Genomic DNA, 16,399 nt, shown 5'->3' with positions numbered 1-16,399 from the left:
GCATGGTGCCTAGGCTGGGAACACCTGAACTTATGTAGTAACTAAAGAAAGCAGGGGACTCTAAGAAGGGCTAGTAAACCAGGATGCCGAGAGGAAGGGGTGTGTCGTGAAGTCTTGGTTCTTTCAGGCTTGGTCCAGTGGAAGGCAGGTGTCCAGACTCGCCAGCAAAGTTTCCTGTTGTCCAGATGCAGCACTGTGATGGTGAGAGGCAGTGTGGTGTCATGGTTAGGAGTTGGGTTTGAAAATCCCTTTGGGGTGACCTTGGGCAGCCTGTTTTACCTTTCGAGAGGCCTTTCGAATGGCTCTCTCCTCCTGGAGTACTTGAGAGGATTAAATGAGAAAATTTATGTAAAGTGTTTCGTTTAGCGAGTGGCACATGGCACGTAGGAAAAGCTCACAATACTCTCAGTGATGGAGATGACGACCAGCTGGCTTCCTGGTAGTCATGCGGCAGACAATAGCCATGCAGATATTAACAATCTAGTCTGGGTGAGAGTTTAACACGGGTTGGCGTATCTGGCCCTCTGTCTATCTTTACAAATAAAGTTTTATTGGGACACAGCCAAGCTCATTTGTTTAGGCATAATGCTGCAATGGCAGAGTTGAGTAATGATGACAGTGACCCCATGGTTCACAAAGGGAAGTGGCCCTTTATAGACAACGTTTGCTGACCTGATCCTCATCGACCAGTAGGTAACAAACTGGTTCCTGGACTTCACCGAGGAAAACGATGTATTGGAGCAGTTGAGTACGAAGTCTGGGCTCTGATGCTTCTGTTCTCGGGCAAGTAACTTACTTCTCATCATTTTCACACGTGAAACTGGAGTGATACAGACAGTGAGGACTGAGAGGGATAACGTCTGGACCGTGCTTAGTGCAGGGTCTGATGGCTGGCAAGGATGCTATAAAAAGTTGGCTATTATTAGCTATTAAACTTCAACTGTTGAAAGGCACAAAGAAACTCCCAGAAGAGGGTCACCGCTGCATGCAGCTTTCTCTAGAGAAGGCCCAGTAGTAATCTCATAGAAAGCCGAAAGAGGATGGGAATGTCACAGGTGAGCTCTCCCAGGCAACGCACCCGCTAAATTAACTATTCCAACTCCTTTGCAGGAGGGCAGCAGATTAGACCGTGAAAAGAAAGGGGAGCAAAGGTTAAGGCCCCAAGGTCGAGCACAGTATCATTAGTACCTGGCGCATAGTAGGTACCTGGTGTTTGTTGGAATGAATGAAGGCTGGTTGTTTAACCATAAAAGAGGTTTATCAGTCAAAGGGCACCTCTAATCTGTGACGATAAGACCACGTCGAGCCAGAGGTAAGATTTCTGCCTCCGATATCTTAGGGTCTTAGGAATGAAAGCAATGTGATGAGAGGAAACTCAAAACAAGGCGCCTGCTAATGTTTCCCACTGCAGGACGGAGGCATTGCGATGGATTCCTGGGGAACAGATGGACAAAGAAAAATGTTTAAAAACAAAAGCAGGCACATAAGATCATGAATGGGCCCAGAATAACTCGGGACACGGAGCAGACGGATGCAAGCGGCGCATCTTGATGGAAATGAGGCCAAGCTGATGAGCCGAAAGAGTTTACCCTCACCTGGCTCCCTAACTCCTGCTTTACGAAACTCAGTACGAAAAAGAGGAGCACATGGGCTTCCCTGGTGGCTAAGAGTCCGCCTGCCGATGCAGGGGACACGGGTTCGAGCCCTGGTCCAGGAAGATCCCACATGCCGCGGAGCAACTAAGCCCGTGAGCCATGGCCGCTGAGCCTGCGCTCTAGAGCCTGTGAGCCACAACTACTGAGCCCGCGTGCCACAACTACTGAAGCCTCCATGCCTAGAGCCCGTGCTCCGCAACAAGAGAAGCCCACGCACCGCAACAAAGAGCAGCCCCCGCTTGCCACAACTAGAGCAAGCCCGGGCGCAGCAACGAAGACCCAACGCAGCCAAAAATAAATAAGTAAATTTATGAAAAACAAAAAGAGGAGCACATTAGCATTAGCAGGTTTTGGGTTTCCTCTCATCGTTAGTGTGTTGCTTTCCTTCCTAAGAACCTAAAAAATTGGAAACCACTCCACTTACCAGGAACACACTTTGGAACGCGGATCCGGGGGAAGCTGTTTTTTTCCGCAGACGCTTTCATGACTCCAGTTTCCACAACAGCAGGCACTGACGGCTCTGCCAAGTTGCTGGAGAAGGGCACCTTATCTGCAAAGTCACGCATCCAAATGGGCCCCCATCGGCAAGGGTGGAAGGAAGTTGTCTGGCTTAGCTTCTTGGGGGATCAGAAGACTGGGAGTTCTGGTGGGGGGACTGCAGGTACCTTGCTGTCCCTTGGCACAACGTCAGGGGAAAGAAAGGTCTCTGGTAGCTTCTCAGAGCTACCAGTTGGGGCTGTGCAGAGCATCTTAGTAAATGCCATTTTGGTTGCAAATAACGGAAACTCAAACCGGCTGAAGCAAAAAGGGGACGTCTATGGGGAAGAAAAGACGGCTCCTGCCTGTCCAGACTCCTCAGCTTTGCTTGCCCTCTGATGCTGTAACCTTCCTCATTTCCTTTCAGTAAACTCTTTTTCTGTTTAAGTCAGCCACAGGAGATTTCTGTTGTTTGCAACCAGAGAATCTTGAGTGATACAAAGAGTCCTAGTGGAACCCAAGGGCAGGCCTTGGAATGGGCCTTTCCAAGGAAAGAAACCAGGAACCAGAAAGTCATCAGGAATCAGGGCAACTTTCTGCATCAGTTGGAATGCCTTCAGCTTTAAACGACAGAAACCTGCATGTGGGTAGATTGTAAACATTTGGAGCCCCTCCCAAATGAACTCTAGCCACGTGGCTTGCTTTGTCTGATGCGATGTTGGCAAACACAAGGCAGGTGGAGACTTGAAAAGTGTGCTTTGGGGCTTGCTCTCGGAAACCTGTACCCCCCACACGTGGCCTGGTCTGGCCTGCTGGGTGATGAGGGACCACACCAGGCAGAATCAGACGTCCCAGCTGAGGCCTTTCTAGACCAGGGTTTCTCCTTCTTGGTACTATTGACATTTTGGATCAAGTAAGCCTTGGTTGTGGGAAGCTGTTCTGTACACTGTAGGATGTTTAGCAGAATCCCTGGCCTCTACCCCTAGGTGATGGTATCACCCCCACCCCAGTTTAACAACCAAAGTGTGTCCAGACATTGCCAAATGCTCCCTGGGTGGCAAAATCGCCCCCAGTTGAGAACCACTGCCCTAACCCAGCCAGTGACCAGGCAGGCATGTACACGAAGCCACCCTAAACTAGCCCAGCCAAACCAACCGGACCAGTACCAGTGGCCAGCTTGACAGGTGGAATCATGAGAAATAATCGTTGCCGTATTAAGACACTAAGTTTTGAGTGGTTTGCTCCACAGCACAGACAGGTACATCTGACCACAGTGGCTTAAACTGATAGGGATTTATTTATTTATACAACAGGATGTACAGAGGTAGGCAGTTCAGGTACAGTGCAGAGCACAGTGGTGCCACTAGGCTCCCACCCAGACTTTTCATGTCTTTCTACTCCATTGTCCTTTGAGGTGGGCTTTGGTCTCCTGCTTGTTACCTGGTGATCCCCAACACGGCTGCTCCAGCTCCAAGTCTGAGCTCCAGGAGAGAAAAAGGAGACAAGGCAAAGGGACAAAGAGAAAAACTTTCTCCTAGCAAAGCCTTGCCTTTAATTCCAGAAGGGAAGCCCTGCCCAGGGCCTTCACCTGCATGTCATTGGCCAGAACTGAACAACACAGCCAGGTCTAGCTGCAAGGGAGGCTGGGAAATGAGGGTGTTTAGCGTGCTGCTTATACAGTAGAGGGAGGCAATGACTAAGGGGCTTGTAGTGTCTGCTGCACTGTCTCTCTGGGGGTCGTCTTGGTTTCTTCTTCTTTTTTTTTTTTGCCATGCTGTGTGGCTTATGGGATCCTAGTTCCCTGACCAGGGATTGAGTCCGGGCTCTTGGCAGTGAAAGCGCAGAATGGACCGCCAGGGAATTCCCTGGGTCTTGGTTTCTTGTCTCTACTTGTTGCTTATCTATCCTGGCCATCTCTTTCTAAGACTGGCTTTGTTTCTCCAAACACAGTGCGAGAAATGGCCACCCCAGCTGGGAACTGCATCAAGACCTTCAGCTCCGGACCATTAATGACCCTGTGTGGTAACTCCGTGTCCCACTTCCAAATATCAAGGGCACAGGTGCTGATTGGCCCAGCTTGGGTTAGAAGAGAAACCTGATTGGTCTGGCTTGGGTAGACTATCTACTGATCAGCCAATCAGGTGTGGCCAAGAGAGCAGCAGTAGGTAGGGTAAACCTGGTTGGGGAATGTGCATTCTCAGAGAAAGGGGTGTGTGGCTGAGGAGACACCTAAAGAACCATCTAGTTCAAGGAGTGGAGAAAGGAATTTGCCATTGTGGGTTGCAACGTTGATATGATACAAATTAACACGTCCTTTGAAAGACCTCAGATACAGTGGAGTCACATAGGCATTACATTTAACTTATGCAAATTCAAATATTTGTATTCAACCAGAGTACTTTTTTCCCCACACAATTTGGCTTCCAAACGTGAGCCAGCTGCCTAACTACTGCCTGACCAAGTGATCTTTCCTGGTGCTGGAGATGGCTGTTTTGGATTTGGGGATATGGTACAGTATAAGTAATATGTTCTTTATGGAAAACTGCTGGGATTTTCAAGATTATTTTTAAGGTCAGGTGATGCTCACCCTTCTCACTGTGTAAGAAGTACCTTTAGTGGAAGATCTTGCAAATAATTTTTCCCATTTCCTTCTAGTTTTAATCAGTATAAAGAATGCATTTGGTTTTAAAATATCAAAATATTTTTATTGTGGCTTTTTTTTTTTTTTTTTTTTTTGCGGGCCTCTCACTGTTGTGGCCTCTCCCGTTGCAGAGCACAGGCTCCGGACGCGCAGGCTCAGTGGCCATGGCTCACGGGCCCAGCCGCTCCGCGGCATGTGGGGTCTTCCCGGACCGGGGCATGAACCCGCGTCCCCTGCATGGGCAGGCAGATTCCCAACCACTGCGCCACCAGGGAAGCCCTACTGTGGCTTTTTAAAAATAAAAAATAAATGATATTCATGACTTCTGGCTCTTCCTCCTGTTTTGTTTGGTGGTCTTTGGCTGTACAAGAAAGGCAGGGAGAGACCAGATGGCTGGAGAGAGGGCAAAAATGAGGGTCTCTTCGAACACCATGGGAAAGGGGTGTGTCCACCTGGGCAGTGTGCTCTTTGATGACTGGGTACTTGGTCTGTCCTGATGGCCTGGGACTTGACCTACTGGGCTGTCTTGGTGCGGCAGAATGGGCAGCATGAGATGGAGTTAGAAACCTGGGTTCCAGACCCAATTCTTGAATTTACTAGCTGTGTGACTTTAGGTGGGCCATTTAACCTCTCTGGGCCTCAGCTTCCTCATTTGTAAAATGGGGAACATAATGCTATTTACCTCCCAGGGCTTGGGAGAGGATTAGATGAGAAGTGTTTTGAAAACCGCAGAGCACCATATAAACATGACTCACTGTTAGGGAAGCGATAAAACAGGTTGGTGTTCAAATTTATTATAATAAATTCAGATATAAATGCACTATACCATGGCCCCAACAGCCCTGAGGTTACCATTCTGTCCTGTGGCCCCAGTACACGCCCTGGGTTTTCTCAACTGCGGATTTCTTGGAGCTCCTTGGAGGTGTGACATTTGGGTTTGTCACTACCCAAACACATAATTGTATCTACCGGGCCTAGGAGTCTGAATTTCAAACTTATTCTTCATATGCCTGAGTATGTTTACATTCATAATATCTGTGAAAAGAACCCCTCTCCTCACACACTCCAAAATACAGTATTGTGCAAAATACCAGTCTAGGAAGCAACACACTAGGGTAGCAACCTTTAAAGTCCTAAAAAAGCATCTTAGTAGTTTGATGCGGAAGAGTTACACTGACTCACGGAGGATCACACGAGGCCCAGCGGGACGACGTTTCTAGTTCCTTCCACCAGGTTTAGAAAACAGAAGGTTCTGGCTGGATTTGCTGGACGCTTCTCTCTTCAGCATCTCCCTTTCTTGGTCCATCTTTGGGGTGTCTTTTCTGGCTCCAACCTTCAACAAGCAAGAGCAACAAATGCCCAAACTCTATAATTGTAGGGACATCCCCAAATATTTCTCAAATGGCATTTTTTTTTTACTCAAAATAAAATCTTTGTTGTAAAAAATATTTATATACACACATAGACGTGAGCAAAACGAAGGTAAAATGATCCACCATTATCACACTACCCACAGGTAACCTTATTCACATTTTGGTGTACACTCTTCCAGATACACAGATAACATTTTCTTCTTACATTTGCATCTTTCTTCGAACCAGGAGTTTCTGATTATAGGCACATTCATTGGGATGGACTTTCGCTCGAAAAGCTGTTACTGAACGGAATGCCTTATGTCTCTGATGTCTTAGGAGGGGAAAATGCAGGGTACTCTAGGGGGTCGTCTAACCCTTTTCTGAGCACTACTCCTGGCTCCAGGCAGCCATGTGTGTGACTCTGTCCCTGGTCATAGCTGATCGGGCACTTGGCACGGGCTGGGCTTTTAAAATGGTCACTCCCAGGATTTGGGGTTATGGGCTCTAAGATGCCACTTGCTCCCTGGGCTGGTCCTTTGAACTGGGGGACCGTGAGGTCATTCCTTCCTGTCACATGACTGGAGAGAGCAGAGATCAGGGGAGCCATGCAGAGAGACAGAGAGGAGATATGGCCTGTGTGTGTGCGTGCACATGCTTGTGTGTTTGTAAAAGAGATGATGTCTGAGATCTGATGGCTTACCAGTTCTATTTCGAGGCCAGGCTCTCTTTCAGCTCTCACTTTTTATGAGGCACTCACCCCTATATCCTTAAAAAAGCCCCCTCCCTCTTTTTTTCGGTACGCGGGCCTCTCACTGTCGCAGCCTCTCCCGTTGCAGAGCACAGGCTCCGGACGCGCAGGCTCAGCGGCCATGGCTCACGGGCCCAGCTGCTTTGCGGCATGTGGGATCTTCCCGGACCGGGGCATGAACCCGTGTCTGCTGCATCGGCAGGCGGACTCTCAACCACTGCGCCACCAGGGAAGCCCCCCCTCCCTCTTTCTGAATAGGTTTCTATTAATTGCAACCCAAGAATCTCACTCACACGGTTCTGTATGTACTGTAGATGCCACTGGACCTTGCAAGTTTCTTCCCAGCAGGTTGCACACTGCCTTCCTGCAAGCTTTTGACTCCAACACATGCCCCTGGGGGAAGAGGGCTGGTGGGCAGTCAGCTGGTTTCAGCTGGTTTCAGTCAGGTGGTTTCAGCTCTGCCACTGACTGCGTGACCCTTGGTTTCCTCATCTGTCAAATAGGGACCAGAATGTCCTGTCTTTCTCAGGGGTTGAGAGGAGGTTCTGGGTGGATTTCAATGGAAGGGGCTGTTAGGACCATCTCTGCAGCTCTTTTCTCTTTAAGACAGGTGCCAGACCTGTGCCAGTGGCTGACTTGAATGTGTTGTGAGACTGCATTCAAAATCATTTCAAGGGAAAAAAAATCATTTCAGGGTAAGAAAGGCTAACATCTCTACACTAGCCCACAAAGTAAATCTTGGCAGGAATGCCCAGATAAAAGGAAGACAGACAGGAAATGTTGAAAATCTTTCGCCTCTAAACCACTTTTCGTTTGTATCCTTTTTTATTTGATTTTCAATAAAATTGCTGGCTCTGGGTGTTTCCCAGATGCCAGTGCCCTGACCCGGTGTGGGGCTGGCTGTCGGAGTTGGAGTCTGGGTGTTTGTTTAAAAATAAAGATTCCTCGGTCCCAGGATCCCCTGAGCCCCAGGTCTGCCACGAGCTTGGGGTGGGAGGCACCACAGAGCAAGCTTTGGTCCCCATTTTTGAGTGGGGGGACGGGGGCAGCAGAAGGCAGATGGGATGGCTGAACTGGGAAAAGGAAGAGATGGGGGATGGGAAACGTGAAAATGCAAGTGTGGGCCCGAGGGTTGGGGGAACCTGGCAAGGTCCGTCTTGAACCAGTGACCACAGGCAGCGACATGCGTTCAGCCTGAGTGTTTGGAACCACATGCCCTGTCCTTAGAAGGACAAGGCGGGGGTAGAAGCCCCTCATTTAAGGAACAACATCTAGATTGGAAATTTGGAAATTAACTGGAAATTAACTCGGGGCATACTGGAGTGGCTGCTTTGGGCATCTGCAAGCATCGGTTCTAGAAAGATCCCAGTTCACTCCCACACCACCTCAGGTCTTGGTTTTAAACATCCCCCTTTCAGGGAGGCCTCTCTTGGCCCTTGACCTGGGAGTGGGGGGGAGGGAGGTCCCTGTGGAATACGCTCCTGAGCTCAGTACACTGGCCTTTGTCCTCAAAAAGCAGTTATTTAATCATTATATTCATTTATTTATCCCAGAATAAAACCCAGAAAGACAGGGAGTTTTGTGTGTTTCTTCACTGATCTAACCCAGTGTTTCCCACCCTTTTTTTCAGTATCGTTCTTCTAGGCATTTTTTCCTAATTGCTCTCACGTCCATAAAATTTGAATATTACAGAGAGCGCTGTGCGTACGTCCGCGCTTTATACATTAAAAAAGTAGAGTTTTGGCCTCGCAGGGGTGATATGGCTCCCACTGAGAACGGGGTTGAACCTTAACACCTGGACAGTCCCCGCCATATATCATAGGCTCTCAACAAATATATGTTGAATGAATGAGGGCTGGAATCATATCGTCTTGTTTATTCTTCTGTCCCCAGTTTCTACCACAATATGTGGCCTAGACTAGGTATTCAACAAATATTTGTCAACTAGAAGATTTCCCCCTTTAGCATATGACTGACAAACAATTATAGAAGACTGTTAGCTGCAATGGAAAAAATATATAAAATCGATGAATGGCATTTGGAGGACAGAAAACAAAAAAACAGAGGGTCTTAAAAAGGTAGGAGGTGTTAGTTCTGAAGCTTGTTAGAGACGGAGACTCTCTTACGAGTGGGCGAGACGGAGCAGATTTTTCACGTACCATCCTTTTCAAGGTGGCCCTGGTGACTCCATCCCCCGAAGGACTCCAGGCCCACTCTTGAGGAAGGAGTCGCACAAGTTACACTTGGCAAGGAACCTGGAGGAAACCTTTCTGTACTGAGGAGATCCTAGACACCAAACTTCTAGGCTCAGGCTGGAGGGCAGGGAGAATGGGAAGCTGGCTCTTTGCTCTTAGCCGGAGCACCATGTGCCCCGCTTCTGTTAAAGCCAGAGGCAGCGTGAAGTTCCAGGGGGTCTCACATCTCAGAGAAGCACAATGTTCCCACAGCATCCGGGAGCCATCCCAATACCCCCTCTGCCATTTTATATCCCCAGGTGGTCCTCAGACAAAACCTAGATGTAGGGCAGTTTCTGCCTCCTCCCAGCTCAATCATGTATGTGAATGAATAAGTAACAAACTTCCAGTCATTTCCACTTTACAGGGTGGCAAATGTCTCAGATCAAGTGGGGCCCTCAGGATGCTCTCTATCCTCTTAACATGCTGCTCTAGGTAGTAACCACCTTCTGGTCTTAGCACAAGGATGCTGGTTGAGAAGCTTCTATTTTCCAAATATATCCCTCACCTAGAATATCTTCGTTTCTTCCCATGATAATGTGGTTGCCTCAGCATGACTGTGGCCTTTTAGCAAACTTGAATGTCTCCTCTCTCATATTCAACCAAAATGTGTTTGGCTTTCAAGCTTCCTGAGAGCTCGCCTCTACTGTCTGCAAAGTGGGAACGTGGATTGGCTTAATTCCAGTTCCAGGGCTGGTTTGTCAATGGCAATGTTTCAACATGTTCAAGATTTCATAGTCTTAATTCTCAACTTTTAAGAGAATTCTAGAGGATGCTTCCTTGAAATTTAAGAGAAATGCCACTGGAAATGTATCAGGTTTATTACCTGGAGGTTTATAACCTAAAGGAGGAAAAGCTAGCCCTCACCTGGGTGTCAGATCTGCACTAATTCCCAGCTCTCCTAAAGTCTCTGAGCCTCAGACATCTCATCTGTAAATTGGGTATAATAACAACACCCACCCCATAGGGTTGTTGTGAAGCTTAAATGAGATACTGCATGTCGAGTGTTTGGCTCTGTGCCTCGCACATGCCGAATGCCCAATACATAATAGATGTGGGATAACTGTCAACTGGGCTTCCTGCTGACGTTCTATGGTTTTCTCTCTTCTCTCTTCTGGCTCACCTGGAAATGTGAGTTCTGCATCTTTTGAGTTCTTCACCATCTCTACAAACATTCATCTCTTTAACACAGAAAGAACACTGACAAAATTTAGCTTATGTTCTTCTTTGCCTTTTGCATCAGAGAAAAATGGATTTTCCTCAACTTTCAGATGCTACCCATTTGGATGGAATGTTGAACCTTCCTAGGTGAGGAGGTGAGGATGGAGGTCTGCAGAAGGGGGTGTGGCTTTGGGGCAATGCTACACTGTCCTGCTGAACCTTTTAGGGAATCTCTGTTCCAGATTGCAGCAGAGAAGGAGGTGGTCAATCAAGAAGGCTATGAAGGATACTGTATTCTTCTTGGAGGACAGATCTGCTTTAGCTGGAAGCAGAGCCTCCTAGATCAGTGGAAGAGGCTGTAGATGTCCAGTGGCTTTCCACCCAGTGGAAATGTTGAAAGCGCCAGTGGCTAACCTCCCTGGCAGGGACTACAGGGGCCTGTTGGGAAGCCAGCATCACTGAAAATCTGGAGCCTGCCACTCCCCTGGGGTTTGATTACCGTTGCCGACCCTGATCTGCTCAAGGCCCCGCACCTCAGGGGCAGCTCATCAAAGAAAGAGCATCCCCTAGGCACTGGAGACACAAAAGTGAGAGGGAACTGGGGTCTCCCTTGCAGACTGACACTCCGCAGGTGAATGTGCAGTGGTGTCAGGAAAGAGACTTTCTCCGAGAGCTCTGAGTATCCACCGGGGTCGCCAACCTGACTCCTACAGGGGCCAGGAAAGTAAAAGAAGTGGGGGAAGTGAGCTGGGGTGGTGGTGGACAGCAGCAAACACACGAGCCCAGTGCCTTTCTAAGGGGCCTGGAAGATGGAGGCTTGTGATGGTGGCTTGTGGGTCTGTGGGCCTAGGGTCGCCAGATCTTCCGAGTTTCCCAGGGAAGCTGGAAATCCAGAGTATTCCAGGAAACTGCCCTATTTTGAAACATAACTTAAAAAAAAATCCCATGAGCCAAATGGAATATATCTGTGGGCTGCCATCTTGCGACACCTGCTTCAGAACCTCCCTGTTCGGTGTCTAGTTGGTGCTCAGTACACGTTGGAGGGGTTGCCAGATAAAATACAGGATGCCCAGTTAAATCTGAATTTCAGAATGAAGCCAACAAATTTGTTAGTGTGAATATGCCCCGTGTAATATTTAGGACATTTATACTGAATAGCTTTTGCTGTTTATCTGAAATTAAAGTTTAACTGGGCATCGTGTTTTTTGTGTTTTCCCCTAAATCTGGCAACCCTACTGGGTAGTCACAAAACTCATGGAGGAAATAAGGCTGTCTTTTGGGACCGGGCATAGGTGCTTACAAGACTCTTCCATTCTCCCAGAAGGATGCTAACTCTACCCTCAGGGGACTGTCCGTGAAGGCTGATGGGCCCATATTGAACTGACAGTTGCCATCCAGGTGTTTTCCGTGGAGAAGGCCTCGAGCCTGCAGCCACTCAGTATTTATCACAAACTCAGTTGACACAGTCACTATCCAAGTTCCCAGATATTATAAAGCAGGGGTTAGTTTTAAACCAACAGCCTTCTTCTCTCCCACCCCATCCTGCCCCCCCCCCACTTTTTTTTTGCAGAACCGTTTATCCAAGCAAAATCCCATGAGGAACTTGGGGTATAAGATAATGGAGAGCTTCTCTGGTGGGAGAAAGGTGTGTGTGCTTTGAGAGTCACACCCTTCCACGGCACCCAAAGGCGCCAGGGAACCCCAGTTTGAACATTGCTGCAAAACTCCTTCCTGGATTAAGTTCAATCAGTGGGCAGCTGGGCACTGAAGGGCCCAGGCTGGCCCCTGTGCACCTGCTTTTCCTGAACTTTACTGAACTCACTGGGATGTGATGACATCAGTCCGTCTCAAGAGCTGTGCACAGATGTGGCCCAGCCAACACCGCGTTGCCGTTCTCAGGGGTGCTGTCCATTACATCACACAATGTCCTCTCTGGGGGAAAATCCAGTATTGTCTTTGTTCTGTGAACACTTCTGAGCAACACATCCCTCATATCTCATGGACGCTGTGAACACTGGACCACACTGGGTTTTCCATTTCCCATGGGCTGCCAGAAAGCCCACCACCAAATGGGGCTCCCCTTCGGCAGGTGAAGGGATCGTTATAATAGGCACTTTCATCCTTATTTCTGGCTCCATTCTGTACCACTTTCCCCCCTTCTTTCACCCACATACTTCCTTCTTAGGGCAGGGGTTCCTGGGATTCCCCACTCCCCCCTTCTCCTTTTCTTATGATTTTGTCTCTATGTCCCCAAATCATTTAGCACCTAGGATGGTGGTACTGCCCTTCTGCCTTCTCTCACCTCCAGATACTGGGTCCCTTAGGTCGTTTGTTCAGGAGAAGGGACAGGGGCAGGGGCTGGGGTGGGGGAGGGGAAGGCACTGGAGGCGTGTGGATGTTTCTTGGGCCATCCACGCTGGCATTTACACTCCATAAGCTCTTACCCTTTGAAAATAAGGTACCTACTTTGTGTCTGGCTGCAAGATCACAAAACCTCTCCGTACGCCTCTCTTTCTCTTTGAAGGAACAGTTGCAAGGTGCTGATTCTTTGGCATTGCTCTGTACGAGACCCTCTAAACGTTCCCGTTCCCGAGTGAAAATATCAGGTAAGCACAACAGCGTTTAATGCATCCCCACCTGTTCCATTCGGGGACACGCCTCTGAGGTTTCTAGGAGACGCTGGGATTCACTGGGATTGGTGGGCAGAAGAAGGGGGTGGGTGAGGGTCTTTTTCTTTAGCCTTCTTCTATCCGTACGCTGCATAGGCCTGGCCACACGGTTCTACTTTATCATTGTGGGTGGAAGAGCACCACCCAAGCCCCTCCTATCCCACGCTCCTCCTACACAACATCTACCAATTGCGGGACTTCCCTGGTGGCGCAGTGGTTGAGAGTCCGCCTGCCAATGCAGGCCACGTGTGTTCGTGCCCCGGTCCGGGAAGATCCCACATGCCGCGGAGCGGCTGGGCCCGTGAGCCATGGCCGCTGAGCCTGCGCGTCCGGAGCCTGTGCTCCACAACGGGAGAGGCCACAACAGTGAGAGGTCCGCGTAACGCAAAAAACAAACAAACAAAAAAACCACAAGTGGCACGGAGGAAGCCAGAATCTTGAGAATACCTGGGCCCAAGGAAATCTTGGAAGAGAGTGAGTTAAATAGAATAATGGGGATAATGACGATGGTAGGAGAGCATGTATGCTTTGTGGTCCTGTGTGCTAAGGGTTTTGTATACAAGCTCCCATTGAATGGAAGGCTACGAGTTAGGCGCCATTTTTATTCTCATCTTAAAGAAGAGGAATACGAGCTAATTAAGCAGAGAGAAGGTTAGGGGGTTTTCCTGGCTGAGACCACAAGGCAAAGCGGTGGTCACGCCCCCTAGCCAGGACTTGATTGGCTGGAGATTTGATTGGCAGGAGAGCCGAGCGGCTTCTCCTGCCGGAAGCAGCCGGTGCCCTTCAGCCTTTCTTACGCTTCAAGCCCTAAGAAAGGGCTTGTGTGCTTCTCAAGTGGCAACTTCTGTGCATTTAAAAATTTCCTATTGAAAATCCCAGCCTTAACCCATTCACAAAAGGTATCTGGGTCCTTTCTTGGCCGTGGCCCTAGTCGTATTCACCAAAGAGAAGAGCGTGTCCCATAAGAGCTGCCGGCTTTGGGAGGACCGGGGAAGGCGTCAGCTGGCAGGAAGCTCCCTGAAAGAAATAGAGGAATCCCCACCCATCCATGAGCTGCCTATTCTTCCCCCTTAGAAACCGGGCTTGCCGTGTGCCAGGCGCTGCAGGCATTTTGCCATTTAACCCTCCCGCTGCCCCACGGAGTAGGCCCCTTGTTAACAGTTTTGGTTGCTTTTGTTGAGGAACCTGCGATACAGAGGTCAAGCCACTTACTCAGGGTCATTCGGGGCAGCGGTGGGGCTTGACCTCTATTTGTTTGACTCCAGATCCGGCCTCTGAACTCTGAGAGACACTGCCGGCTTCTCGAGTGATGTGGATTAGAGTGAGCACGGCCTGGGCCACGGTTCCCGTCCCTCTGCCACATGGACAGAGCCACAGACCCAGTTCTCTGTGGATGCCCAGCATTTTCTACCAAGTCTCATTTTCACAGTCAAAGGTATTAGTGTGGAAATACGACTTTTGATTCTTGAAAGTTCTGCTTGGTGAAGGGATGGTCAAACATTAAAACTACAAACTACAGTTTTTTGGGGGGGGCAATGCTGAAGCTTAAGATGTGTAATTTCATCTCAGTGCTTCAACCCTGCCACCTCTATGAACGGGTGAAGAGTTTCAAAGTTTTATACAGGAGACTACAAAAACGAAGGCTCCTTGTGAAAATACTTAGAAAAGAGGAATTCTATTTTCTGTTAATTTCTGCTTAAAAACAACGAAGATATACTCCCTGGAAAGAACTGATGGCAAGACAGATGTATACAAGTGCCCTTTAGAATCCAGCAAAACTTTAAAATTTATTATTGTTTTCTTCCTGACAAACAGGGATTTCTGACTGCATATTAATAACAAGCCTGAAATGCACACCTGAGTCCTGGAGTGAAAACCCCAGGAGCAACGGTGAGAGGTATACAAGGGGGCCACCCTGGTAAGGGAGACCCAGAAGGAAGGGGTGTGGAAAAGTGAACATGGGCTGGGGAGGGCAGCAGGTGGGGAGGGAATCCTGCTTCTGCCGCTTAGTAGCCAGGGAACGGTACCCTCTCTCTAAGGGGCCGACACTTGCCAGCATCCCTCGTGGGTTGACGGGAGAGATGAAGCATGTGCGGTGTGGAGCAGGTGCCTGCCCCTTGGTGAGTGCTCAGTACACGATACCATCGGCGACGCCACGATCATGGCTGTAGTTCATACACATCTTTCCCCCAACTGTGAATTCCACGAATTTGAAAGCTACTAGCTGTAGCTCTTCTGGGGACCTTGACACAGGTTCAACTTGGCCATTTCAGACCCTTCTCGGCTGAAGGATGTCTAGCGCCAAACAGGCTGGCACGTCCCTTGCATTGTGTTATGAATGAGGCAGCCCATGAATAATGCATGTGAAGCCTGATTATGTAAATCCTCAGGTTTTCAGTACATGACAATGGCTTTTTTGGGGCCCTTTGCTGTCCCATTCTGTGGTCTGGTGTCTCTGCTTTGGGGCCTAGCCTGCCAAGCCCTGGGGGCGGGGGGGGGGTCACTTCAGGGAGGGGTGAGCTCTCCAGAGGGCACATCAAAGGGAAAGTCACAGCTCTGCCACTGGCCCAGCTCTCCCTGGCATTGCTTGGTGTGAAAGGAAGCTGTCCTCTGCCTGAGGCAGCCCCATGACACACGCAGACTAAGGCCTGTGATGTTTAATTCAGAGCAGTGAGTACTGGAAACACCGCATCCAGGCTCCCTCAGAGCGGGACAGCCACTTTTCATTTCTGGGGCTGTAAGCCAGAGAGCCTGCTGTCTGGAAACCTACTGCCTGGAAGGTTTGCAGGATGGAGGGCAGGCTTCTGCAAGGAGCTATCTGACCATCACCTCCTGGTTGAGGAGAAGGGCACCCTTCTATGACCTTGGCCTCCTTAGAGCTCATGCAGGCAACACACACACACATACAAATACACACACGTGCAAACACACAGCACATACTCACATGTACACACATACACGCAAGCATGCGTGTACAAATACACAGCCCCCAGTCAGAAGGACTTGAGTACCATTCTGGGTACTCAGAATGGCAAACCAAAATCTTTATTCTCAGAGAGCTTATTCATCGGCGTATCCCTAGCACCTGGCAGAACAATGAAAGGAAGAATAGCCGCCTTTAAAAAAATTCGGAATGTTCACTAAACGTATTGTGGTAATCATCTCATGAGGTAGGTAAGTCAAATCATTATGCTGTACACCCTTAAGCTCAATACAGTGCTGTATGTCAATTATGCCTCAATAAAACTGGTAGAAAAAATAGTTATCTGAATAGAAAGAACAAGATAAGATACACGAATTATCAAAAGTTAAAAAAATACAGACGAGCTAGACTATGAGTCTCAGAAAGCACTGTTCACAACAGCCAGGACATGGAAGCAGCCCAAATGTCGTCGATGGAGGAGTGGACAAAGAAGATGTGGTACATATATACAATGGAATACTACTCAGCCGTCAAAA

At 48.8% G+C, this 16,399-nt stretch overlaps 1 protein-coding gene across 1 annotated transcript in view; it reads right to left on the bottom strand.

The window, feature by feature from the left end:
- Positions 1–5,353: 5,353 nt before the first annotated feature.
- FHAD1 (forkhead associated phosphopeptide binding domain 1) overlaps positions 5,354–16,399 on the bottom strand; it is a 133,520-nt gene continuing 122,474 nt past the window's right edge. Inside the window, exon 31 of the mRNA XM_079928530.1 lies at positions 5,354–6,106. Coding sequence (XP_079784656.1) covers positions 5,990–6,106 — 117 coding nt within the window. The 3' untranslated portion in view covers positions 5,354–5,989. The remainder of the gene's footprint in view (positions 6,107–16,399) is intronic.

Source organism: Stenella coeruleoalba, assembly GCF_951394435.1.
Source record: "Stenella coeruleoalba genome assembly, chromosome: 1".
Classification (NCBI taxonomy): Eukaryota; Metazoa; Chordata; class Mammalia; order Artiodactyla; family Delphinidae; genus Stenella; species Stenella coeruleoalba.
Note: the sequence above shows the minus strand (reverse complement) of the source record. Positions and strands in the feature narration are given on the sequence as shown.